Source organism: Chelonia mydas, chromosome 4 (assembly GCF_015237465.2).
Source record: "Chelonia mydas isolate rCheMyd1 chromosome 4, rCheMyd1.pri.v2, whole genome shotgun sequence".
Taxonomy (NCBI): domain Eukaryota; kingdom Metazoa; phylum Chordata; order Testudines; family Cheloniidae; genus Chelonia; species Chelonia mydas.
In genome coordinates, this window is record NC_057852.1 from 53,647,629 (window position 1) to 53,669,635 (window position 22,007).

The 22,007-nt window shown below is 39.8% G+C and overlaps 1 protein-coding gene across 2 annotated transcripts in view; it reads right to left on the reverse strand.

The window, feature by feature from the left end:
- Positions 1-22,007, reverse strand: part of INPP4B (inositol polyphosphate-4-phosphatase type II B) — a 292,155-nt gene that overhangs the window by 116,541 nt on the left and 153,607 nt on the right. For both annotated transcript variants that reach the window (XM_043545736.1, XM_043545737.1), the window contains 2 exons: positions 14,999-15,107; positions 1,636-1,813 (listed from right to left, as the gene is read on the reverse strand). In XM_043545736.1, the coding sequence (XP_043401671.1) occupies positions 1,636-1,813; positions 14,999-15,107 (287 nt within the window). The remainder of the gene's footprint in view (positions 1-1,635; positions 1,814-14,998; positions 15,108-22,007) is intronic.

Sequence of the window (22,007 nt, forward strand, 5' to 3'; positions counted from 1 at the left end):
TTGCTACTGAGCAAAATGAGGTTCCTCCCTTTTTTCAGGCCAAATTCTGCTTTCAGTTACTTCACTCAAATCCACCAGAACTGTATTGTTCTCAGTGGAGTTATTGTGGATTTGCACAACTGTAACTGAGAGCAACATTCAACTCCCCTTCTTCACCGAATGTGTACTTCCTATGCACTGCTTCCTTGTTGACTTCGCATCTCTTTGTTAACATCTGACTTCATAGGTAAATGGGCATGCATTGTGCTTACAATGCCCTCTTCACAGAACGAGACTGAGATCAATATTCAAATTTGAATCTCCCACATTGAAAGATGTATTGTTAGTGTATTCCTGCTCAACAGATCATAATGTTGCTCCAACAGTTGGAGACAACGTGAAATGATTACTCGCAGTGCCGTAAAGTCAGAGAGAGATCACATTACAGAGGGTATAGTCTACAAGGCAGTGGTCACAGTAATAATACTGGCAGAGGGCCGAGCTTCTCCCCAGCTTCTAAAGACTTGCCACCATGCCAGTCTCCTTTAAGAAGGTTTATTCTCTTAAAACAGGCAACTGAAAATACAGAAAAACAGTCTTTGAACTCACTCCTTTTCTCTCAGGCTTCAGGGCCACCCCACCCAGGATCCTGTGCAGTTTCCTTGCTCTAGCCAACTCTGTGCCCTTCTTGGAGCAGTAGCGCCAGGACTGCATTCCTCAACACCTGGCCTCTTGCTCCAGGGACCCACCAAAGGAGTTAGTCCACTCCACCATGACTTCCCTTCCCCAGGCACAGCCTGTCCCAATACTCCTTTCCACCTCCCATTTCCTGTCCACTGCATGCCCAGGTGTAGCACCGCCCTCTTTAATTGGCTGGATTTAGCTGACCTACTTTGACATAGAGGAGCTAGGCCTACTTCTACGCACAGGGACCAGTCACCCTGTGACAAATACTTAGTATTTGCATAGCATGTTATATTTTCAAAGTACTCTACAGACATGAATTAACTAACCCTACAATGACCCCATGCAGTTGCTGAGTAACTATTATCCCTATTTTTGAGTTAGGGAAACTAAGGCAGGAAAGTGAAGTGACATGCTCAAAGCCACTAAGTTAGTCAGTGTAAAAGCAGGATTAGACTCTAAGATCTCTTGACTTCCATTCCTGTTCTCATTCCTCCAGACCGCACTGCCTTCCATGGTCATCGTCATGCTATTGGTCCAGAACTGACTCACAAGAATGGCCTCCACTATAAGTGGTAGGTTCAGTAAGTAGTCAGAAGTTTCATGGAATGGGAACAAATAATAGCTTATCATCCCTCAAAATTCAAGACACTTTATCTTTGGTAAATTCCCAGTGTATGGCCACTAGAGGAAAGTAAAGACGTGAAATAAAAATTATACTTTCAAATAAAACCAACTCTTGCTCTATAAACTGCATTATTTCCAACATGGAAAGCCTAAAGAAATGCTCAATAATAATGCAAATGGAAATATGACTAGTGTATTCTTTTCCTATGGCAACATTTTGAAGCTGATTTTTACACAGCATATTTAACATTTCCTGATGCTCTGAAAGTCAATTTATGCAGAAAAAGACAGCAGCTAGGCATTTGCTTATTCCATTTTCCATTGCAGTAAAGATTTGTATCTTACTTTTTCTGAAAGCATCTTTAAAGAATTCTTCAAGCTGTCTGGAGAATGCTGGCTTGCAGAATTAAGCAGCAGGTCTGCATGGCTTGATACGAGGGGCTGTAGATGATTGATGTTGCTGAGAACTTCTTTTGCCTTGGCTGTGTTTTCAGGTGAATAGTAAATACACTGGTATCCAGTACTGTAATAACAAATGTGGAGACAGTTATAGGATGTCATAAATCGTTTCCACTGTAAATAGCCAGACGGTTAACTGTGCACAAGATACAAGTTCTCTCTATTTCTATCACAAGAATGGTAGGTATTTTAAGCTTTACTATACATCTTTATTGACACTATTTAAATCTGTCTTCCTGATAGGCTAAAAAGCCGTCCCTGCTGGAACAAGGACAGGAGACTATTCATCGATGAACCTCCAGATAGTGTTATTTAAACTAATTATTCCCATGGTGCTCTGAAGGATGATTATGCCAAGCGAGGGGTGGGGGAAAAGAAAATCCTGGAATTTTTATTTTTTAATTGTGGAGAAAAAAAGGTTTATATTACCATTAATGGCATGTTCAGAGATCCACACTGGTTGGGTAATAAGAACAAGCATTAGGCTCCCTAGATTTTCATCTTAACTCCTCTGGTAGGTTATTACCTATCTAGTGAAGTTCTCCAAAATGTGTCATTAACGCTTAATTGATCAAGGGCTCATAATAGGTTTTGAGCAGCAGCAGAGATCTGCCCACAAAATGATAAGGACAGGAGTTCTTTCCAGTGAAAATGGTCACATGTCTAATTTCACTAGACAAGTGAAGGCATAGAACCAGGGGAGAAAAGACTAAGGAAAAGGGAGGAAATTAATTGTTGCTAAAACACTCAAATGCCCCACCACAAACTCATTGATTTCCTTTTTCATTGTTTACAGACTAGGTGTATTGATGCCTTGAGTCTCCTGCTGAAATTGTATTCCATTTCCTTTCCTAACCAAGCACCATCCTCTTTCATTTCTTTATTGCCTCTTTCAGTCCTTCCAGAATTTCATGTCTTTATCATTTTAGCAATGTACATGTCTATTAGTTCTCTCCCCTACTTCCCCTTTGGTCTGTTGCCTCTTTCCCCTCACCCTCTTGTACAAGATCCTTCCTTTGCCACTCAGAACTGTGCTTGAAAGTAAAGCTACCCAAAATCTTTGGTAAGTTTCACACTGCAGCCTAACTTAACAAAAAGGGACAGAACGCAGCAGCTAGGTTCTCTACACTCTGCTCTGCTCCTTTGGGCTCTGTAGCAGAGTTCATTTCACTTTGCTATCCACTCAGCAGAGAGCACACTAGACAGTTGTGGCAAGAGCTAGAGAGTTTCAGGATGACAAGGACAGGGGAAAGCTTTGATTCAGGGTGGTTCTAGTAGACTGTAGCTGAACTGCACAGCAAGGTGAGAACTGTAAATATGTGAATAATTATCCACAAACAGATGCTATTTGAATTCACACAATATTTAACCCTCCTTCATGTAACTGGAACTACCAGTGTCCCAAGTGTGCAGGCTCTTGGTATGTTACTGATAACAAAACAGTGTGTACTCTATCTCCCTGGCTGCCACTGTTCATCCTTCTTCTGTATCTTCTCCTGTCTCTCTCTCTCTCTCTCTCTCTCTCTATGTAGCCTTTATTTCTTCCTTCATTTCACTGAACAGGATTTGAACCGTGATCCTCCTGTTTGTTTTTCTGACTCTTATTGCTTTCTCTCATTTCAATTTTCTCTCAGTCCTCTCTTTTTATTACTTTCCCTGTTAGTGCATCTTCTACTGCCTCTATTTCTTGCTGGTTTTCTCTCACTGTAGCCCTGATACAGCAAAGCACTTAAGCACATGTTTATGTCCCATTTAAATCATCCAGATTTAAGTATGCGTAAGTACTTTGCTGAATTGCAACTTGAAATACTGCTGTAATCTGTTCTTCATTTTCTATCTTCCACTGCTGCTTCCCCTCTCAGGTGTCTTCAGTGCAGAGTTAGCCAGGATGATTAGCACCTGGGTTAGCCTAGCCCAACCGTGAACAGCCACTCCACTGAGCCATACCCAAATTACTGTGTCCTTACTGGTGTTGCACTCAACCATGTGTGTGACTCACTAGGACTTTTGGAGGCACATCCCATGATTCTTTGTGCTGCAGTAGGCTGAGCTATTCTATGATTCTCTCTTACTTAATTGTGGGAAAACTGGTCTGTCCTTCTGGGCAAACAGCGGGAATTTTGGGAAGGCACTGGAGGTCGATCAGTTTGATTTGCCATACTTTGAAAGAAACCAAACAGCCAAAACTCTTTAGGCTTTCAGAATTTTAAGGTTAACTCTCAGTGACCATAAGAAGCTTTTGGTAAAATTTCAAAGAAATTCAGCAGTTAGTTTTCAGATTCAAAACAATTAAAATTACTCCTTTTGGAGATTTTTGAAGTTTCTAATTTTGTCTCCATATCTGATGAAAAGCCTTCTGTACTTCAAGATTCACCAGAGAAGTCATTTCCATAATTACCTTGTGCCCAGGATATTTTTCAGAATCCAATTTTCATATACAAATTTCACAAATAGTATTACAGAAAAACTATGCATGAGGCCCTGTCAATAAAGCTGCCGAAGAAACTTTTAAATGACAGGCACTTCAGTACAAAAGCTGAATGCAGGATGTTACAACTGAGACTAAACTTGTGCACCGGGGAAAGGAAATGTTGTGCATGTGAAATCAGATGCAATGTAAAAATATACCCTTGACATGTAAAGTATATAATTAGTGATGTATATATTGAAAGAGAGTATAATTATGTCTTCTGGGTTAGAGTAAAACTGTTTATTGGAATGTATAACATAACTTTCACATCATAGTATTGCTGATAATCAATTATATGCAGATTACCTTACGTGAACATTTCAATTTTAAGATTTTTTCTAATGGCAATGCAGTTGTGGCACAATTTGAACAAAGGTTATATTAATGATTTCAGCACTCTTAACTCTAAGTTAACATAGCTTGTTTGGCAAGAAGTACTGGAATATGCTAAATGTCTAGTTCTTAATGGCACTCCATGTAACTCCAACTCTACTCCTGCTGTTAATTGACTAATTTTTGTAATTGAGTGAAATTGCCACCATCTGCAAGGGGGTTAAAATCTTTTAATAATGAACATTTGACCCAGTGTTTCCCACAGTAATAATTGCTGATGTTAAAATCCAGAATTGATAAGGTGTATATTGCATGAAAAACATCCCTCACAAAATAAACGTGAACAAATACATATATGCATATATCACTCTGCCTACCTAGCCAGTGGATTAGTGTTTAAACATCACTTATAGTTTCATGGATACAATTTCTAAAATGAAAAGTTATGAGGAAAATTAAATTGATAAAAGTATGGCAAACTTATTGCATCTAGGAAATAAATCTGAATCTTCAAAAAACAACTAGATAAATTCATGGAGGATAGGTCCCTCAATGGCTATTAGCCAGGAGGGGGCAAGGAGAGTGTCCCTAGCCTATGTTTGCCAGAGGCTGGGAATGAGTGACAGGGAATGGATCACTTGATGATTACCTGTTCATTCTCTCTGGGGCACCTGGCATTGGCCACTGTCGGACTACAGGATACTGGGTTCGATGGTCAGACCCAGTATGGCCATTCTTATGTTCTTAATCCACTCATCTGGGATTTTCAATCAGACTTTTGGGAGTTGTGTACCCAGCTTCCCCAGTGAATTTCACAGGGAGCTGTGCAACTAAGTTCCTTAGGCCATTTTTAAAAACCCCAGTCCAGAATACTAAATCAAACTGAAGAAGAGCTCTCTGTAATCTCAAAAGCTTGTCTCTCTCACCAACCGAAGTTGGTCCAACAAAAGATACTACCTCCCTCACCTTCTCTCTCTAATATCCTGGGACCAACACAGCTATACCACTTCATAAATTAAAAAAAGGAAAATTCTATGTTATAGCTAATCTATCTGGATTTATGAAGTCATCATCATCATAGGCCATGATCCTCAGATACAGCCAAGGCCAGATTTTGTGGCTTGGAGATGGTAGGGTGCATAGCTTGCCTTTGTGTACCCTTCCATCCCAGTCCCCATCATCACTCAGGCCAGCTTGCTGGCTGTTCTAAGTGTCCTCAGCTGTCAATGGGCCTAATTGTGGCAGCCAATCATCAGCTAAGTGTAGGACCATTCTGGGTATACTCCCTTTCCCCAGCATTATGTAGCCACCTCAGTTGGGCTGCAGGGATAGTGGCACAGGAACTGCTTTGGTGGCTCTACATGACCATGGTTCTGCCTGTTGGGGAGATCCTCTCTCGTCCAGGTAATTCCACTTTAGGATTGCTGTGTGTTGGCTGAATGGTGCAAAATGCCCTAACACAGCGGAGAATCTGGTCCACAGTAACTAAGCACAGTTCTCAGGAGAAAAATATTGTGCTTCTATCTCAACCCAAAGCAGAGAGCTAAAGTGTGCCATTTTGGTAAAGTCCTTTATTGGAAAAGTGTGGAACTGCACTACTTTTAGGGGAAGCGTGCATGCTACACCTGTGTTTATAATGAATCAGTGATCTCGCCTCTCCCTGCCCGCTCTTTGTGCTGGCGCAGAAGAGAGGAAAGAGCCATAGCTTCACCTCCTCCATGCCACTCTCCTATCCCTTTGAGGGAATATGAACCGATAGGTCTGCCAAAGGCAGCAGTCCCTGTGCTCTCCCAAGCATAGAGGCTTTAACCATTCGTGGACCTTGTGTGGGAGTGTTATCCCTTGTTTGATACACACACCTGTAGAAGTGCCTGTGACAATCTGGCCCATAGAATCTAGTAAACATAAAAATATTTTGATAAGATTTTTACATACCAAATTAATGATTTGGCAAGCTGCTGAGGTTTTCTGGTAAAATTTCCAGCGAATCTGATGCACTAATTTTATAGTCACTGCAAAAATGTTCATCTCTCTGACTCAAGCACATAAACAAAGAGAGGGAAAGTGAACAAAGAGTAATGTCTCCCTGAAAAGTGCTATGTGTGACAGGTTGTGATTTCCCTTTGAAAATAAAGGCTACAATTAGATCAAACACAAGTCATTATTATTTCAACATGACTGGGAGTTTCTGTGAAACATTACCATTTCAGACTCCTTAGAGAGTGGAAATGGGTTGAAGGTTATGAGACACAGGTAATAGGAACCCTGAAGATTTTTGTTTTAATTACCCTGGTAATGAGTACATTATTGAAGAAACTCACCTCGATCAAAGATATGGACCCTGTTTAATAAAAAGGGTTCTGTTTAGATAATTTAAACCCATATCAAATAATTATAGCTCTTTTAAAAATCAGTTCAATGCTTTTTCAGCTTCAAGTTTATTTTAGTGAAGACTAGAAATATTTCAAGGTCCTTCTTAAAAGCTGTCAGAAAAAACCCCCTCCAAACAAATCGGAGAACCTAATGTAGCTTCTGGGGCACCTCCATTTTCCTTGATGGTTAGTACTGGAGCATTAAAAGTCTTATAATTACAAGCCTATGTGTTTTGGCTGAAGCACACAGCACCAAATTAGCTTTTAAATAAGACGAAAAAAAGTCCTTGGTGTATCTTGAAAATGATTTATGAACATTTAAAGCACTGAAGCATTACATCAATATCATGTATAGCACATCTAACTTCATGTTCCTGAACAATTTGATTCTAAAAATAATAGTTTACTCTGCCACCTAGCTTGGTGGAAAGACAGGTCTTTCCATTTACTGGAAGAGGAAGCAGCATGTATTAGCAGAACAACAGAAGATTGAGCAGAACAATTGATTTTCTTTCTCCTTCTGCTAGATACTACAGTTGCTTAAAAAAACAAACCCTGCACATAAAACATTTAAAATAAATAAATATACTATCTAGAGATTATTAATACAGCACGGCTGCCCACCCTATAGAAAGTAAAAAGATCCCTCCCCGAGTCAAGAATCATATGAAACTTCTGTATGTCTTACTTTTTAAGGTCTTGGAGACATCACAGCAAAACACTTCTATCATTAATACAGTAGATTTTGGAGTTAGTGCTTATTTGTCCATCTGGATTAAAAATTACTTCATAACAATTTTTCTAACTGGTGCTGAGATATTTACCATCTGTGCTGATCAGAGGTCATTCGGTTATGAGGGTTCGAGTGGATGTAAATCATATGTCTGATGTTTCTAGTGATAGGAGCTTTTTAAATGCCACTCAGTTTCAGGTAAAGGGATTTATAGATTGTTGAAATGCCAGCTTGAGCCAGTTAGAAGCTGACTAACTTGTCTTGGCATCAAATACCCACAAAAATCTTGCTTTCTCCTTACAAGATGAATTTTTGTTTTTTATTGTGTAAGTTCTTTATTTAGAAAATTCATTGTTTTAAGTATCTGGATGTACTGATCATTTGGTTATAATGATCACATAAGAGCTACAAAAATATATATATAACAGGACTCCACAGTACCTCTGATTCCCTCCTCATGGTGAAAATGAATTCCATGTGTTTCCAAGTTCCTTTAATCAGTCTTCCAAATGATATAGAACTATATATTTTTTTTGCCTTGATAAACTGTCTTGCAATGAATTTTATATTCCATTTGATTTGACAATTAAAAATGCAATTATGCCTCACAGACTGTAGTAGATGGAGCATAACCTTGATATCAGTTAACTCTACCTCTCGCCATTTCTACTGCAGGGGTGGATTTGAATCAAAGTCAAGACACCCAGTCGAAGTTTTGCATAATTGTTAGTACGCTGATATTGTTGGATATTTCAGCACGCTGTATTAATAATCAAATAGGGGTCAAAAACATACTAGGTACTCGTGTTGTATGCAGTGACAGTGTTGCCTAGAAGGTGACAGGGACCCTTCCCAGGGTGGCTTGGGAGGTAATCTTTTCCACGCCTCTTTCAGTCTTCAGCACAGTTAGCCTAGAGGAAACAGTTGCTATATCTGCATTTTTATCTGTTCACTTTCCATTCTGCCTGATATCGCCAGGTGTCACTTTTTCCCTCAACCAAGGCTTCAAAAAGGTGCTCCCTTTGTAAAACAGAAAATTTTAAGCTGCCCGTGGAAATGCTAAGTGTCATCACAGCATCTTCATGCAGTAAATAAACATGCAGACAAAATAAAGTCGTCTTCGCGACAGTAAAAGAATTTTATTCCTAGTAAGAATCAAAGGTTCTTTTAAATGTTTCCCTTTGCTTTCAAATGTTGCCTATCTAAAGTGTTTTTTTGCCTTGAATATTAAGATATGGGAGATTATTTTAGGACCATTTCATCGCTTCCCAGGGAAAAACCTGCAGGGGACCAAAGAAGGAGAAGGACAAAAATCAGTGAATGTCCCCTGGCAGAGTTTTCCCTGTACTATTTCTTCAAGTAGGTGCAGCTGGGGAGCTGCGGATTTTGGAGGCTTTGCCCCTTCCCAGTTGGGGACCCATGGGCAAAGGGCCTCTTTCATGTGGGGGAAGGAATTGTCCTTTCAGGGTTGGCTGCTGGTTCATTGCACCTTCATCCCGTCTAGCACCTGGGATCTACCGGAAGCCATACTGACAGTCTCTGTTACCTTGCAGCAGCTCACTAGCAAAAGGCAGTCAAAGCTCAAATCTGTATTACCTCACAGAGATATCTTGGCACATATCAAGGAACTGGCGCCACGGAGAGCAGCACATTCCCTGCTCCATCCTCTAAAGTCTACAGAAGCCCTGAGCCTACAGAGAGAACTGTGGGATCTGGCCCTTTGCAGTAAGAGAGTATGAAAGTAAGAGGTGGCTGCCAGTCCCCTTGCCGTTCTCAGTCTTTTGACACACACCTTACTATCAATTTCCAACTCCAAATACAAGCATGGAAGTTGCAAGAGGAGGCTCTCTTGAAAGGGCCAGGCACAATTACAGTCCTTGCGCTCTCTTGAGTACAGGCACTGCTCCCTCCCATCACCCAACCCAGGGGCACAAGACACCCCACAGAGGGTCCAGAGAGTGGAGAATGTGGGTCCATGGCTCCACTGACTCCTACTTCCCTACTACACCAGCCAAGCATGGAGTGGGAAGCACAGTGTCCCTTTCTAAGGGATGGTGCAGTATGTACCACTCTGGGAGCTCCAAGAGGGATCATGCATCTTCTTTACAGGGCACTTTTCCCTGAATCCTGAACAAACAGGATGTAAACCCTAGGTGCTAACCACTTATGGTCACTGATGATGTTATAGGGTTTTCCCACAAAAATGAGGCTGTTAGCCCCGCTATCCCACCCACTTCCAATTTGAGTAATTACTTTCTGCCTCCCTAAATTCACTCCACAATTTCAGGTGGATATATTGTTAATTTCCTGTCCTATATATTTGTGCAGTGCTATTGTGCATTGTTTAAAAGCTGCCGCATTCCCCCACAACGCTGGATAGAGTGCATCTAATTGATGGGTGATGAGGATCTTATAATTTGTATGCTCAGCCAACTTTTTGAAGGGTTTTAGGATCCATTTGGATGAAGGGTGTCATATTAATGTACATAGAAGTTATGGGGAGAGAAAAATAAATGAGAAAAACCCATTTCTGGGCTTCATCAATTCCATCCCAGATGGACTGAGGAGAAAATACAAAATATTTTCCCTGTGATTTTGCCCTTCAGCCACTTTGATCCGCTGAGAATAACTACTTCATGTCACCCTGCTCAGAACTGCATAGTGGGGTGCCAGTGAAGGGAAGGAGCAGGAGCGTTGCTGACCAGGGCCCTAGAGAGAGGAGAGAAGATGAATCGCTGCTGCAGCTCCCTTCCCTCAGGCCTGCAAGGGGAAAAAGCAGACTTTCCTGCCTAAGATCCCTGAAGGCAATTATTTTTTTGGAGCTTGTACTAGGGTAAAGGCACAATGAAAGGGGGGAAAGAGTGGAGGAAATGAGAAGTGTTTGTGAGGCTTAATAGGTGTTTGGAAAGAACAGATAGAAAAAGAAGAAGAAAGCATGGGAGTAGAGAAGAGAGACCAAAAAGGGGAATTGCTTTGAGATGCTTCTCAATGAAAGGTTTCAGAGTAGCAGCTGTGTAAGCCATCAGAAACAGTATCTCCGATAATGTCATGGCAAACCTGGTGGCTGACCTTTGTGACTTTGTCCTCACCCACAACTATTTCACATTTGGGGACAATATATACCTTCAAATCAGCAGCACTGCTACGGGTACCCGCATGGCCCCACAGTATGCCAACATTTTTATGGCTGACTTAGAACAACGCTTCCTAAGCTCTCGTCCCTAACATCCCTACTCTATTTGCGCTACATTGATGACATCTTCATCATCTGGATGCATGGAAAAGAAGCCCTTGAGAAATTCCACCATGATTTCAACAATTTCCATCCCACCATCAAACTCAGCCTAGACCAATCCACACAAGTGGTCCATTTCCTGGACACGACTGTGCTAATAAGCGATGGTCACATAACCACCACCCTATACCGGAAACCTACCGACCGCTATACTTACCTACATGCCTCCAGCTTCCATCCAGGACACACCAAACGATCCATTGTCTACAGCCAAGCTCTAAGATACAACCGCATTCGCTTCAATCCCTCAGACAGAGACAAACACCTACAAGATCTCTATCAAGCACTCTTAAAATGACAATACCCACCTGCTGAAGTGAAAAAACAGATTGACAGAGCCAGAAGAGTATCCAGAAGTCACCTACTACAGGACAGGCCCAACAAAGAAAATAACAGAACGCCACTAGCTGTCATCTTCAGCCCCCAACTAAAACTTCTCCAGCGCATCATCAAAGATCTACAATCTGTCCTGAAAAATGATCCCTCACTCTCACAGATCTTGGGAGACAGATCAGTCCTCACTTACAGACAGCCCCCCCAACCTGAAGCAAATACTCTCCAGCAACCACACACCGCATAACAAAAATACTAACCCAGGAACCTATCCTTGCAACAAAGCCCGATGCCAACTCTGTCCACATATTTATTCAAATGACACCCTCATAGGACCTAATCACATTAGCCACACCATCAGGAGCTCATTCACCTGCACATCTACCAATGTGATATATGCCATCATGTGCCAGCGATGTCCCTCTGCCATGTACATTGGCCAAACCGGACTCTACACAAAAGAATAAATGGACACAAATCTGACATCAGGAATCATAACATTCAAAAACCAGTAGGAGAAACCTTCAACCTCTCTGGTCACTCAGTAACAGACTTAAAGGTGGCAATTTTGCAACAGAAAAGCTTCAAAAACAGACTCCAACGAGAAACTGCTGAGCTTGAATTAATATGCAAACTAGATACCATTAACTTGGGTTTGAATAGAGACTGGGAGTGGCTGGGTCATTACACATATTGAATCTATCTCTCCATGTTAAGTACCCTCACACCTTCTTGTCAACTGTCTAAATGAGCCATCTTGATTATCACTACAAAAGTTTTTTTCTCCTGCTGATAATAGCTCATCTTAATTAATTAGCCTCTTACTCCACTTTTCATGTTCTCTGTATGTATATATATATATATCTCTTCTTACTATATGTTCCATTCTATGCATCCAATGAAGTGAGCTGTAGCCCACGAAAGCTTATGCTCAAATAAATGTGTTAGTCTCTAAGGTGCCACAAGTACTCCTGTTCTTTTCTCAATGAAAGTATCAATACAAATGCAAGTAATTCTAATGGGAAGTAATTTGAATAATTAAACTCAATTTATGAAATACACTAGCAAATGCAACGTACATACATTTTAAATTATTATTCAATCATTTACATATGTAAAAAAATTCAGTGTACTTGTTAAATAAATCAGACACAGAGAGCACTAAACATAACTGTCAATATCTGTCCCCACTCTCTATGGGACCCTGAAACTACTCTGAAGGTGAGCTAGTAAACTACTCCTGAAGCAAAGAGCGTCGTGTAATGGAAACTTCAATGTTGGAATAGTTTCTCGTATATTTCAACTAGCTTCAAGAAGCTATATTTCAACAAGGTCAAGCATGTGTAAAATAAATGTTAAAATTTAAACTCTTTGTAAGATGTGATTCTGATAGCTAAGGGCATACTGTGCATCTCAGGAACTTCCCACCATCCTCCTTAGCTTTGAAATCAGATGCAGGCGCAACACATGCACTGGGAAAAATAGGAGGGGGTGGTAAGAGGGAGAGTGTGGCAGCCCAGAGCAAATGTACTGGGCAAAGTCACATTCCTGTCAAACCAGCCATGATTCGGAAGGCAGAATCCTACTTGGGGAGGAGATATCTTCTTTAACAATGGCCAGAAAGAAAAACATCACTTATACTTCACTGTCTTTTGCCTTCACTACCACAAGGAAAAGCTTTCCCCGAAACATATTTATGTTAAAGGCCAAATTTTCAAAAGTGGACTTTAAAAATAGCATGCACTTTCATCTGTACATGTAATATCCACATTTGCACACTGGCATGTGAATGCACATAAGGGAAAGCAAAGGATTTGGATGGTCAAGAACTGGGCACTATTCCTGAATTTGACACACACTTTTGGTAAGACTTTGGTTAAAATTTTCAAACATGGCAGACTAAGTTAGGCAGCTAAATAACTGGCTGTTATCAAAGGTGCTCAGCACTAACCGTTCTTACTGAAATTAACATATGTAGGTAACTGTCTCCTTAGGTAACTTTAGGCTTCCAAGTTTGAAAACACTGGCCTTAATGTCTCTGTGCTTTAGTTTTTCTACCCATAAAACATGGATGAAAATACAAACAGATGTTGAAAGGGTTAATGCATTAATCTGTGTAAAGTCCTTTGAGACCCTCTGATAGAAGGCAGTATAATAGTGCAAAGTATTGTTTGCACACACAAGTTTTCACACAAACACAGGTTTTGCACACTTTTGCAAGTGTGCAAAAAGCACAAATTTTGAAGGCCTTTTTTGAAGAATTGCCTTATAAAATGTCATTATATGATTATTTGTTTTGTATTTGTGAATGCAAATTTCATTTGCCCCCCAACTCTTGGGAGAGAAGGGGGTCAGCCTTCTGTATGGATAGCCATTCACCAGCAACAGAACATGAAATTGCTCTCAGCACCAAGTCCACTTCATGAAAATCTCTAAAACTGAATGATATTTACATTGCATTTTCAAGCTTTCTTGTCTGTAAACAGTCCAGGGAAATTTTATCCTTAAAATTTTTATATCTATGCAACTTAAAATAGTAAAGAAATAATAGTTTTTGAAGTGTCAGATATGTTTGAGCTAGCCATTTTCTAGCACTACCCCTTGGTGCTGCTTTAGAACATTATGAACTAGCAGCTCCGTCATTCACTTGCCTTCAGAGCTAAATATATTGCATTTCATTTTGCTCCCTTAGCATCAGAGAGGTAGGTGTGAAGTTCCTGCTGACAGCTAAAAATGCATTCTGTACTGATGGACGACTAGAGAAAATACAAGCTGTGTGCATTGAGGGGTTAATGCAAAACCTTTTCTAAGTGACACTGAAATAAATAGTTTATCTGTATCATCTCCTGTTTTATTCTTTGTGATACTGTTAATAATAATAAACTTTGCTGAGCATTGGATTGAAGAGGTAATTTCTCTTCTACGGAGAATCATGGGGATCTAGAGTAATGAGCTTGCCAGTGGGAGTCAGTATGTTGAGTTCTAATCAAAGTGCCACTTATTGACTGTATAGGCTTGGCCTAGTCATTGGAGGCCTGAATTTCAAAAGCACAGAGAACTAACAACTAAAGTTGAATTCAGGGGGAGTTGCAATTGCTCAGAATTTCAGAAGGGCCCCAGTTCCACACAGCACATGCTTAGTCAACAAAATATTTAAATGTAATGTTGAATGTGCATAAGTGCTTTTGCAGAACTGGGGCTATAATAAAGCTTTTTTCCCCTCCCTCTGAATCTGCTTCCCATTTTGCAGAATGGGAATAATAATATTTTCTTACCTACTTCACAGGGGACTTGTGAAGATTATTTAACATTTCGATAGTGTTCTGAAAAATGGAAAGTGCTATCTATAGACATGATACATGTAACTATTAAAAGAAACTACATTGAAATGTAGCTACAATTACTCTCCACTTAGCACAAAGCACGTTCTTAGCTACATGTTTCCAATCTTAAATATTCCTTAGGCTCCCTGGAATAGAGAAAGAAAACATTATAAGATCTTTAATGTTGAGTCCAGAGTTAAAAAATAAATCTTGCCATAAATAAAATATCCCAAACAAATTTAAAGAAATCTATTGGAGAGGGGAAGATTAATGAACTGTTTCATGAAAGATGCCTTAACTAGTCCAAACAGACTATCTATTATGCATTTAATAAATAAGACTGTTTTATTATTTGATTAGCAGATCATCATTATTTATGGAAGTACTTACTTTCGCCTTTCTGCCTCAAATTTACTCAACAGTTTCCGAAGACCACCATTCTTAAATCCCTGAAAGTGTGCTGCAGGGGCTCCCACTGTGATGACATCATACAGAGCATCTGTAAAAGGAATAGACAAGTACTGAGATTTGCACACGCATACACATGTGCAGGGCATGGCTGCACTGCTGAATCCACTCTACAGGAGATGGAGGGACGGATTCTGAAAGGCAAAGAGAGCTAATCAATCTTTCCACAAAGCCACGTGCACACCTAACCAACTTAAAATTTTACCTGATTTATTGCTACCTTAATGATATGCCACAGTGTAGAACAATATGTCCTAGCTCTGTAGTTTACTAAGGTACAATTCAAATTGGCCTTTTGTGTATTTCACTTTATAGTGTCTTAGGTCGCTTAATTTGCAGTCAAGTTGAAATCCATAGATATTATAGCCAGAAGGATCATTATAATCAACTAGTTTGACTTCTCTCAGAAGACAGGGCACAGAATTTCACCCAGTGATTCCTGCATCAAGCCCATGACTTCTAGCTGAGCTAAAGTATATCCTTTAGAAAGACATCTAATCTTGATTTAAGGACTTCAAGTGACAGAGAATCCATCACATTCCTAGGTAAATTGCTCCAATGGCTAATCACCCTCACCATTTAAAATCTGCACCTTATTTCTAATTTGAATTTACTTAGCTTCAGCTTCCAGTCATTGGACTTTGGTAGGGGTATACCTTCCGCTTGCTAGATTAGAGAGCCTTCTCCTATCAAAAATCTTTTCATACAGGTACTTACAGACTGTAAGCATGTCATTCATTGCCATTTAATATTTTAAAATGAAAAGTTCTATGTATTTGCTTTCTTTTAAACTCTTGTGGAGTCCACAGGGATTTCTTCTCTGTCTTATGGGAAAAGGTGAAAACTTTTAAAACAGCCCCTTTCCTTGCGTACCAGCAGTGAACTGCAGGCACAATTATCTGCTGGCACAAACTGTAACAGACAGAAATCTGATTTCACCTTCATGTTAGAAATCTAACTGCTGTTGTTTACACATGCATTTAATAATGGCTGTAATTTTGTGCCCCCAGTTGACTATAGGTGTGAAAACTGAGGCCTTTTGTGCCTTTTAAAAAATCTGTCCCAAAGGAATCATAAGAGGATCTTTCTCCAGCTAAGACTAGTTGTATCCATTGATGGAGCCTGACATTTAAATTGAAATGGAATCCTCTCAGTCTCGAAAGCTATCTGTTTTTAAATATATTCAGTTTATGGCTCCAAAGCATGTCTTTTTTTTTTTTTTTTTTGCATTCTGATGACAAATGTCCCTATAAGCAAGAACACTGCATAAATGGACTGTATTTTATTTGTGGAGCTGAATTTCAAAGAAGATGCATTCAAACTGATTTTATACTGATGCGTGCTTGCTCTTCAGAACTCATTTAAAGCAGAAGTGAAATAATTTCATTAGCTTCCGGTGAGCTCCAGGATTTCTAAGTAGTCCATTCATTGCAGGCCCACCATAGTTTTATCTGTAACATATAATCTTGGGTTATTAGAGTTCTACTACTACACATGACAGTAAAATCCAGATCCTCAAAGGTCTCTAGGTGCGTAACTCCCACTGATTTCTATGGGAGTTAGTCACCTATATCTCTTTGAGGACCTGGAGCCAAGTTCTTATATTTCTTAGAACAATGGTGACTCAAACAGAATAGGATGAAACTGTGAGGTTAACTAGATAATGGCATCTGAATTTTTTTTATAGATAACTCATGAAGTATGTAAAAGGGAAGCATTCAAAAGTCAAACCCCAGTGGTTTTGCTTTATTTTATATTGAAATCAAGTCAACACCCATGGTGGTCACTAATGAGAGCGCACAACACTTTGTTTTACCATAAACCGTTTTGTAAATTCTCACCACAGTTATTTCAGAGTAAGTTGTGATAAAGGGTGGTAAGTCATCAAATAGTCTCTTGTGTATACCCCAAAACTGGTGAAGCATGGGGATATTTGAAAATACATCTTAAAATTATTATTTCTGAATGTGAGGGAAGGGAATGCAAAGGAGTAGGAAATAAAGAATGTTTTATTTAAATCCCATTACTTTCATAAAGCTATTTACACTTACAAAATATCCATCCATCTGAAAACTTATAACATTAAAACACTAACACCAAGTACAAATTAAGACCTTAATATCATCAAAAGAAAACTCCTCCTCAAGCAGAAATACAAAATGTTACACTCAATCACTTACTGTCAAGCCCAAACTTGGAATAAAAAGATGTTTTACAATCCGCGTGAAAGGTCAGCAAACAAGCTTTATAAGATCAGTTCCAGAGCTCAGGGCCTCCTCTCCCAAATCTAGTCCAACTACAGCAACTGCATCAGCAGTTCTCAACTGTTAGGATAATATGTAAATTCACGTATTGCTTCACAGAGTACAGTCAATACTTCATATTACAATCAGAAGAAAACTGGAAGCCTATTTGAATATACTTGCAGTCTCAGCTGGTTGAAATTTAAAAATAAAGTTCATGAAAAAAATGGAAACTTCCAAGTTGTTTTCATTTTTCAAGGTTCTAAATAGACCCACATAGTTTATTTTTTCATGAACATTATTGAAAACACTGACTAATGTTTTTGTTTCCCCAAAACAGATGTTGGTAAACAATGCTGATAATATCTTCCATACAAATTTCAATTAAAATATAACAAATTTTGCATAACAAAAAAAAATTAGAAAAGACAACTGTTTACAAACTTTTTCAATTCCAGGGGCCATTTTTCTACAAATCAATTAAGTGAGCAACTGCTTTTTGAAATACTGGAAACTTTCAGCTGGTTTTCTTGTAACGCTTACTGCAGTAGTGCAGCCTAGAGATCACAAAAAACATCAGTGTCTACAACATCTGTTCCACATCCAAAAAGAAAGGTCCCAATCTCATTGCCAAACTTAGAAAAAAAACACTCCTGACCATTACTGTGACCAGAACATCGCTTAGGGTTGGGGGAGACACTAAAGCAGCTAGTTACTAGAATCTGTGAATGAATACAAAGACACTATAAAGAAAATGCACAGCAATTCATTAGTGCAAGCCTTGATTCTCAGGAATGTGCATATTCCTGAACTGGGATAAAGGCTAACATCTTCCTCTTCATCTCTTTCGAAGGGAAAATATATTAAAATGTGGTGGCTCTATTTCATATGATTGATTTCCTGTGAATGCATGATACAGGTATTGGTGCCCTTTGGTGTATCCTGTTTTCCATTTCTGTGTTCCCAATGCTGTTGCTGGGTTACAGCACTGATAGGAAAGTAAATAAAAGCTGTGGCAACAGATAGACGCAACTCCTGCAGCATCATAATAAGAACAAAATATAGTGTTTACAAATAAATAACGTTGACAAAGAATGAAATATTTTCTGGCTTCAGTGTTTGTTTGTTAAATTGGAAATTTTAACATATATGTATAGTATATTAAATGGGAGTATTCATTAAAGGTCTAAACCAAAGTCCAGTGAAATCCAGCCCTAAATCATTATAAACGAGCACACACACGTCACATGGAAAGCTACATTTTCAGACATGAGTGATTAAATTGCATCTGTAATAATTGTGTATAAATAGGCATTTGGGGTGAAATTCGCCCCATAAAGGTAATCAGAACAAGACCTATGCAGCACTAAAATCCCACAAGCACTATTTTGAGTGTTTAAGTGTGACTTTAGTAATGCACAGGTTCTCTGCACAGGAGTGAGTTTTCACCTTTTGTTGCATGAAGATTAGATAATTGTGCAAATAAGCCACTCAAATGCCCAATAAACATACGCAAACATGGAGTATTTTAGTCGCTCATATTTGAAAATGTGGCTCTAAGAGTTTGCAAGGAGAGCTCATTTGTTATGTTGATATATACAATTTAAAAGTATGGTATAAAGTCACCAATTTTGCACAAATTTGCATTTGTAAGTGCCATCAAACATTCCTCCCACATAATCTCCAACCTCTCAAGAACTGACTTTGGGCATCTTAGGATGAAATACTAATAGATGGAATTAAAACCCGTCTTGTATCACAATATTAAAGAAGTCTGACAGTTTCAGGGTTAATGACAGATTTATGACTCATCAGCTTGTTTAATCACTATCTCTATTAATGTTTACATGCTAATTTTTTTCTGCAAACCTCTTAAGAACATCCTGGATGCCCTCTGAAACATGATAAGTGAAGCATAAGATGAGGAAAGATATACTGGAAGTCAAAGTGCAATTTAGCACAAAAAGATTAGCAGGTACTACATATTGCTCAGAGCATATATTTGACGCAAGCCATAAGTCTTTAGTGCTTGTCAAATAAAACCTGTTTCAATAAACATCATGCACTTTGACAGCTGAATATGATATATGTTCAGGAGGTATTATGCTTTTGCTAATCATTGTCCTGGGCCTGGCTGGGTACTTTGGAAAGTGCATGGTTCTGATTGTCCTGACATTTTATTGACTGCTTGGTAAATGTTTTATTTGCCCTCAAAGTCTTTTTTTTTTAAATCGGTAAGTAAAATAAATCCTGAGCTGCAATGTAACTCCATTGTGAAACTTTGGCACAGGAAAAAAGTGAGAAAGCACATAGATCTTCCTAGCTGGGGATTCCCTTATTGTCTTTTATAAGGCTCCTTTACATCACTCTGGCAGTGTAGGGGCCTTAAAATTTTCACAGGTTTTATGCTCTTGGGGGAATTGACTGAGAATGGGAACAGTTAACTAACAATAGGAACATTAACAATGTTACTACGTAGGCAGGCTGCTACATTTGTGTCTCAGACAATGAGATCAGGCAGGCGGCTACATTTCTGCCTCTAGCCTGCCATGTGCGTAATAAAAAGCCTTACCCTTCCATGCCAGCAAGCTGCAGTAGCAAGCAAGAGGGACAGAGTCATTCTTTCTCTCTCTCGTAGGCAAGTATGTACGACCAGCCCCCCCTCCCCCACCCGCCCGCAAGGTGATCAACCACATAGGTATGCATACCCAGCCCACCTCCCCCATCTCTGAGGCTGCTCCAGGCACGCTGGAACAGACGTGCTGCCTGGGCTGCCGGGGAAGAGGCGCATATCTCCTGGTAGATTTTTTTTTGCATTTTTCTGTGTGTGGGGGGCACAGAGAAATGCTGGCCATATGAATTCTGCCCCATCTCCGCAGTCAGCAGTGTCTCTCAGCCAGTGAGGTAAAACACAAGGGGTTATTAGTCGTTGGGAACACAGCATAGAACAGATCTTGTTAGCAGAGAAATTAGGAATATTCATCAAAGTCCATCTTGGGGGGATCCAGAACCCAGGGTTCCCCAGAACCCAGGGCTCCCCTCCCACCCCCAAGTCTCAACCAGGAGACTGACCAGCTTCCAGCAGTCCAGCCTCAGTCACGCCTAGCTGCCCTCCTCCTTCCTGTGTCTCTTTCCCAGGCAAACAGGTCACCTGGCCTCCACCTCTGACTTGGTCCTTGAACACCTCCGGCTGATTCTTGCAGATGATGGGCCCCGGCCATCAGTTGCCAGGATACAGAGTTGGCCATTGTCTGTGCCCAGGCAGCCATATGGCAGTCACATCTGCCCTCTAGGGGCCTCTGCAAGTATCACACACCTTTGTCCCACCGCCTAGATACTTGAGTAACACATAGGGGAAACTGAGGCACACACATATTATTCAGAGAAAACATTAACAACATTCCCACTTCGTCACACACTGTCAATGAAGCTAGAGTAATGAGACACAGCCTAAAAAGAAGCAAGGGAAAGAAAAGAGCCCAGAGAACATCTCACATCACATTGGAAATTAACACAAATTATCATAATCAGAGAAACCAACTCTTATTTAAAATCCCATCATCTCAGCCCTATATCCTGACTCTACCAAGCATCAATCTTTAACAAATCCCTTCATAACATACTATCTCAGCAAATCACTTCCCAATGCAAAAATGATCACACACATTTTCTGTAAAATAAGTCCCAAAACTAGTTCAATAATTAGTATGGAAACCCCATATAATACCAAACAACTCATTGGTAGTTCAAGGAAAACTCACAACAAAAATAAAAGTCCTACATCTGAAATCCTTGTTCACCGTAATTCCACAAACACTATCAAAGATTCCATTGTTTCGGAAGCTTGTCCCTTTAACTCAAATCTACCCTGCAGGACCTGATTTTTAGAGGGGCTAAGCATCCGCAACTCCCATTGACTTCAACTGTAGCTATGGGTGTTCAGCATTTCTAAAAATAAGACCCCGACTATCACTAATTATTAATCTCAGAAACAGACCCTTAATAAAACAGAATCCTTCCAATTTCTCTAAAGGAACTTAGTAGCAACTGCTTAATTTCTCAAAGCCTGTATTCAATGCCAGAAACTCACAGCTTCACCGTAGGTCACACTAAGTCGATAGCTGGCACTTAGTAAAGCCTTAAGACATTTCAGTGGAATTAGTTCTACATCCTTCATAAAGTTTTAACATTGGGCCAAATTCTGACATCTACTCAGGCAAAATACTTATTAACTTCAAAGGGCATTTTGTCTGAGTATGGCCTTCAGGATTTGGCAGATAATTTTGATGGAGAATAAAAGAAAAAACTGGCTGGCCACCTAGCTTCTTTTATTGTAATAACTTTCTCAGTTACTCAGCATACAAAAGATACTCTACAGAGGGTAAACAGTGCTCGTTCTCTCCGCAAACATCTCGTACAAGGATCACTACTGCTTAAATATCATTCTGCAAGCTTAAAAGAATGGACTCTAACCCCAAGGGCCCACAAACACTAGAGCAAAATGGAAAGTGAAACCGTTTACTGCCTCTGGAGCAGCAGGTATTTTTTCAGACTGAACTTTGAAGCTTCATTTTGGTTTTATAATAACAGTTGGTCATGTGATAAGCCTTCTGGATGAAACCATTCCCTGCAATCCTATTCCGTGCAAACTCATAAGGAACACATAGGACTTCACACAACTCATTGGC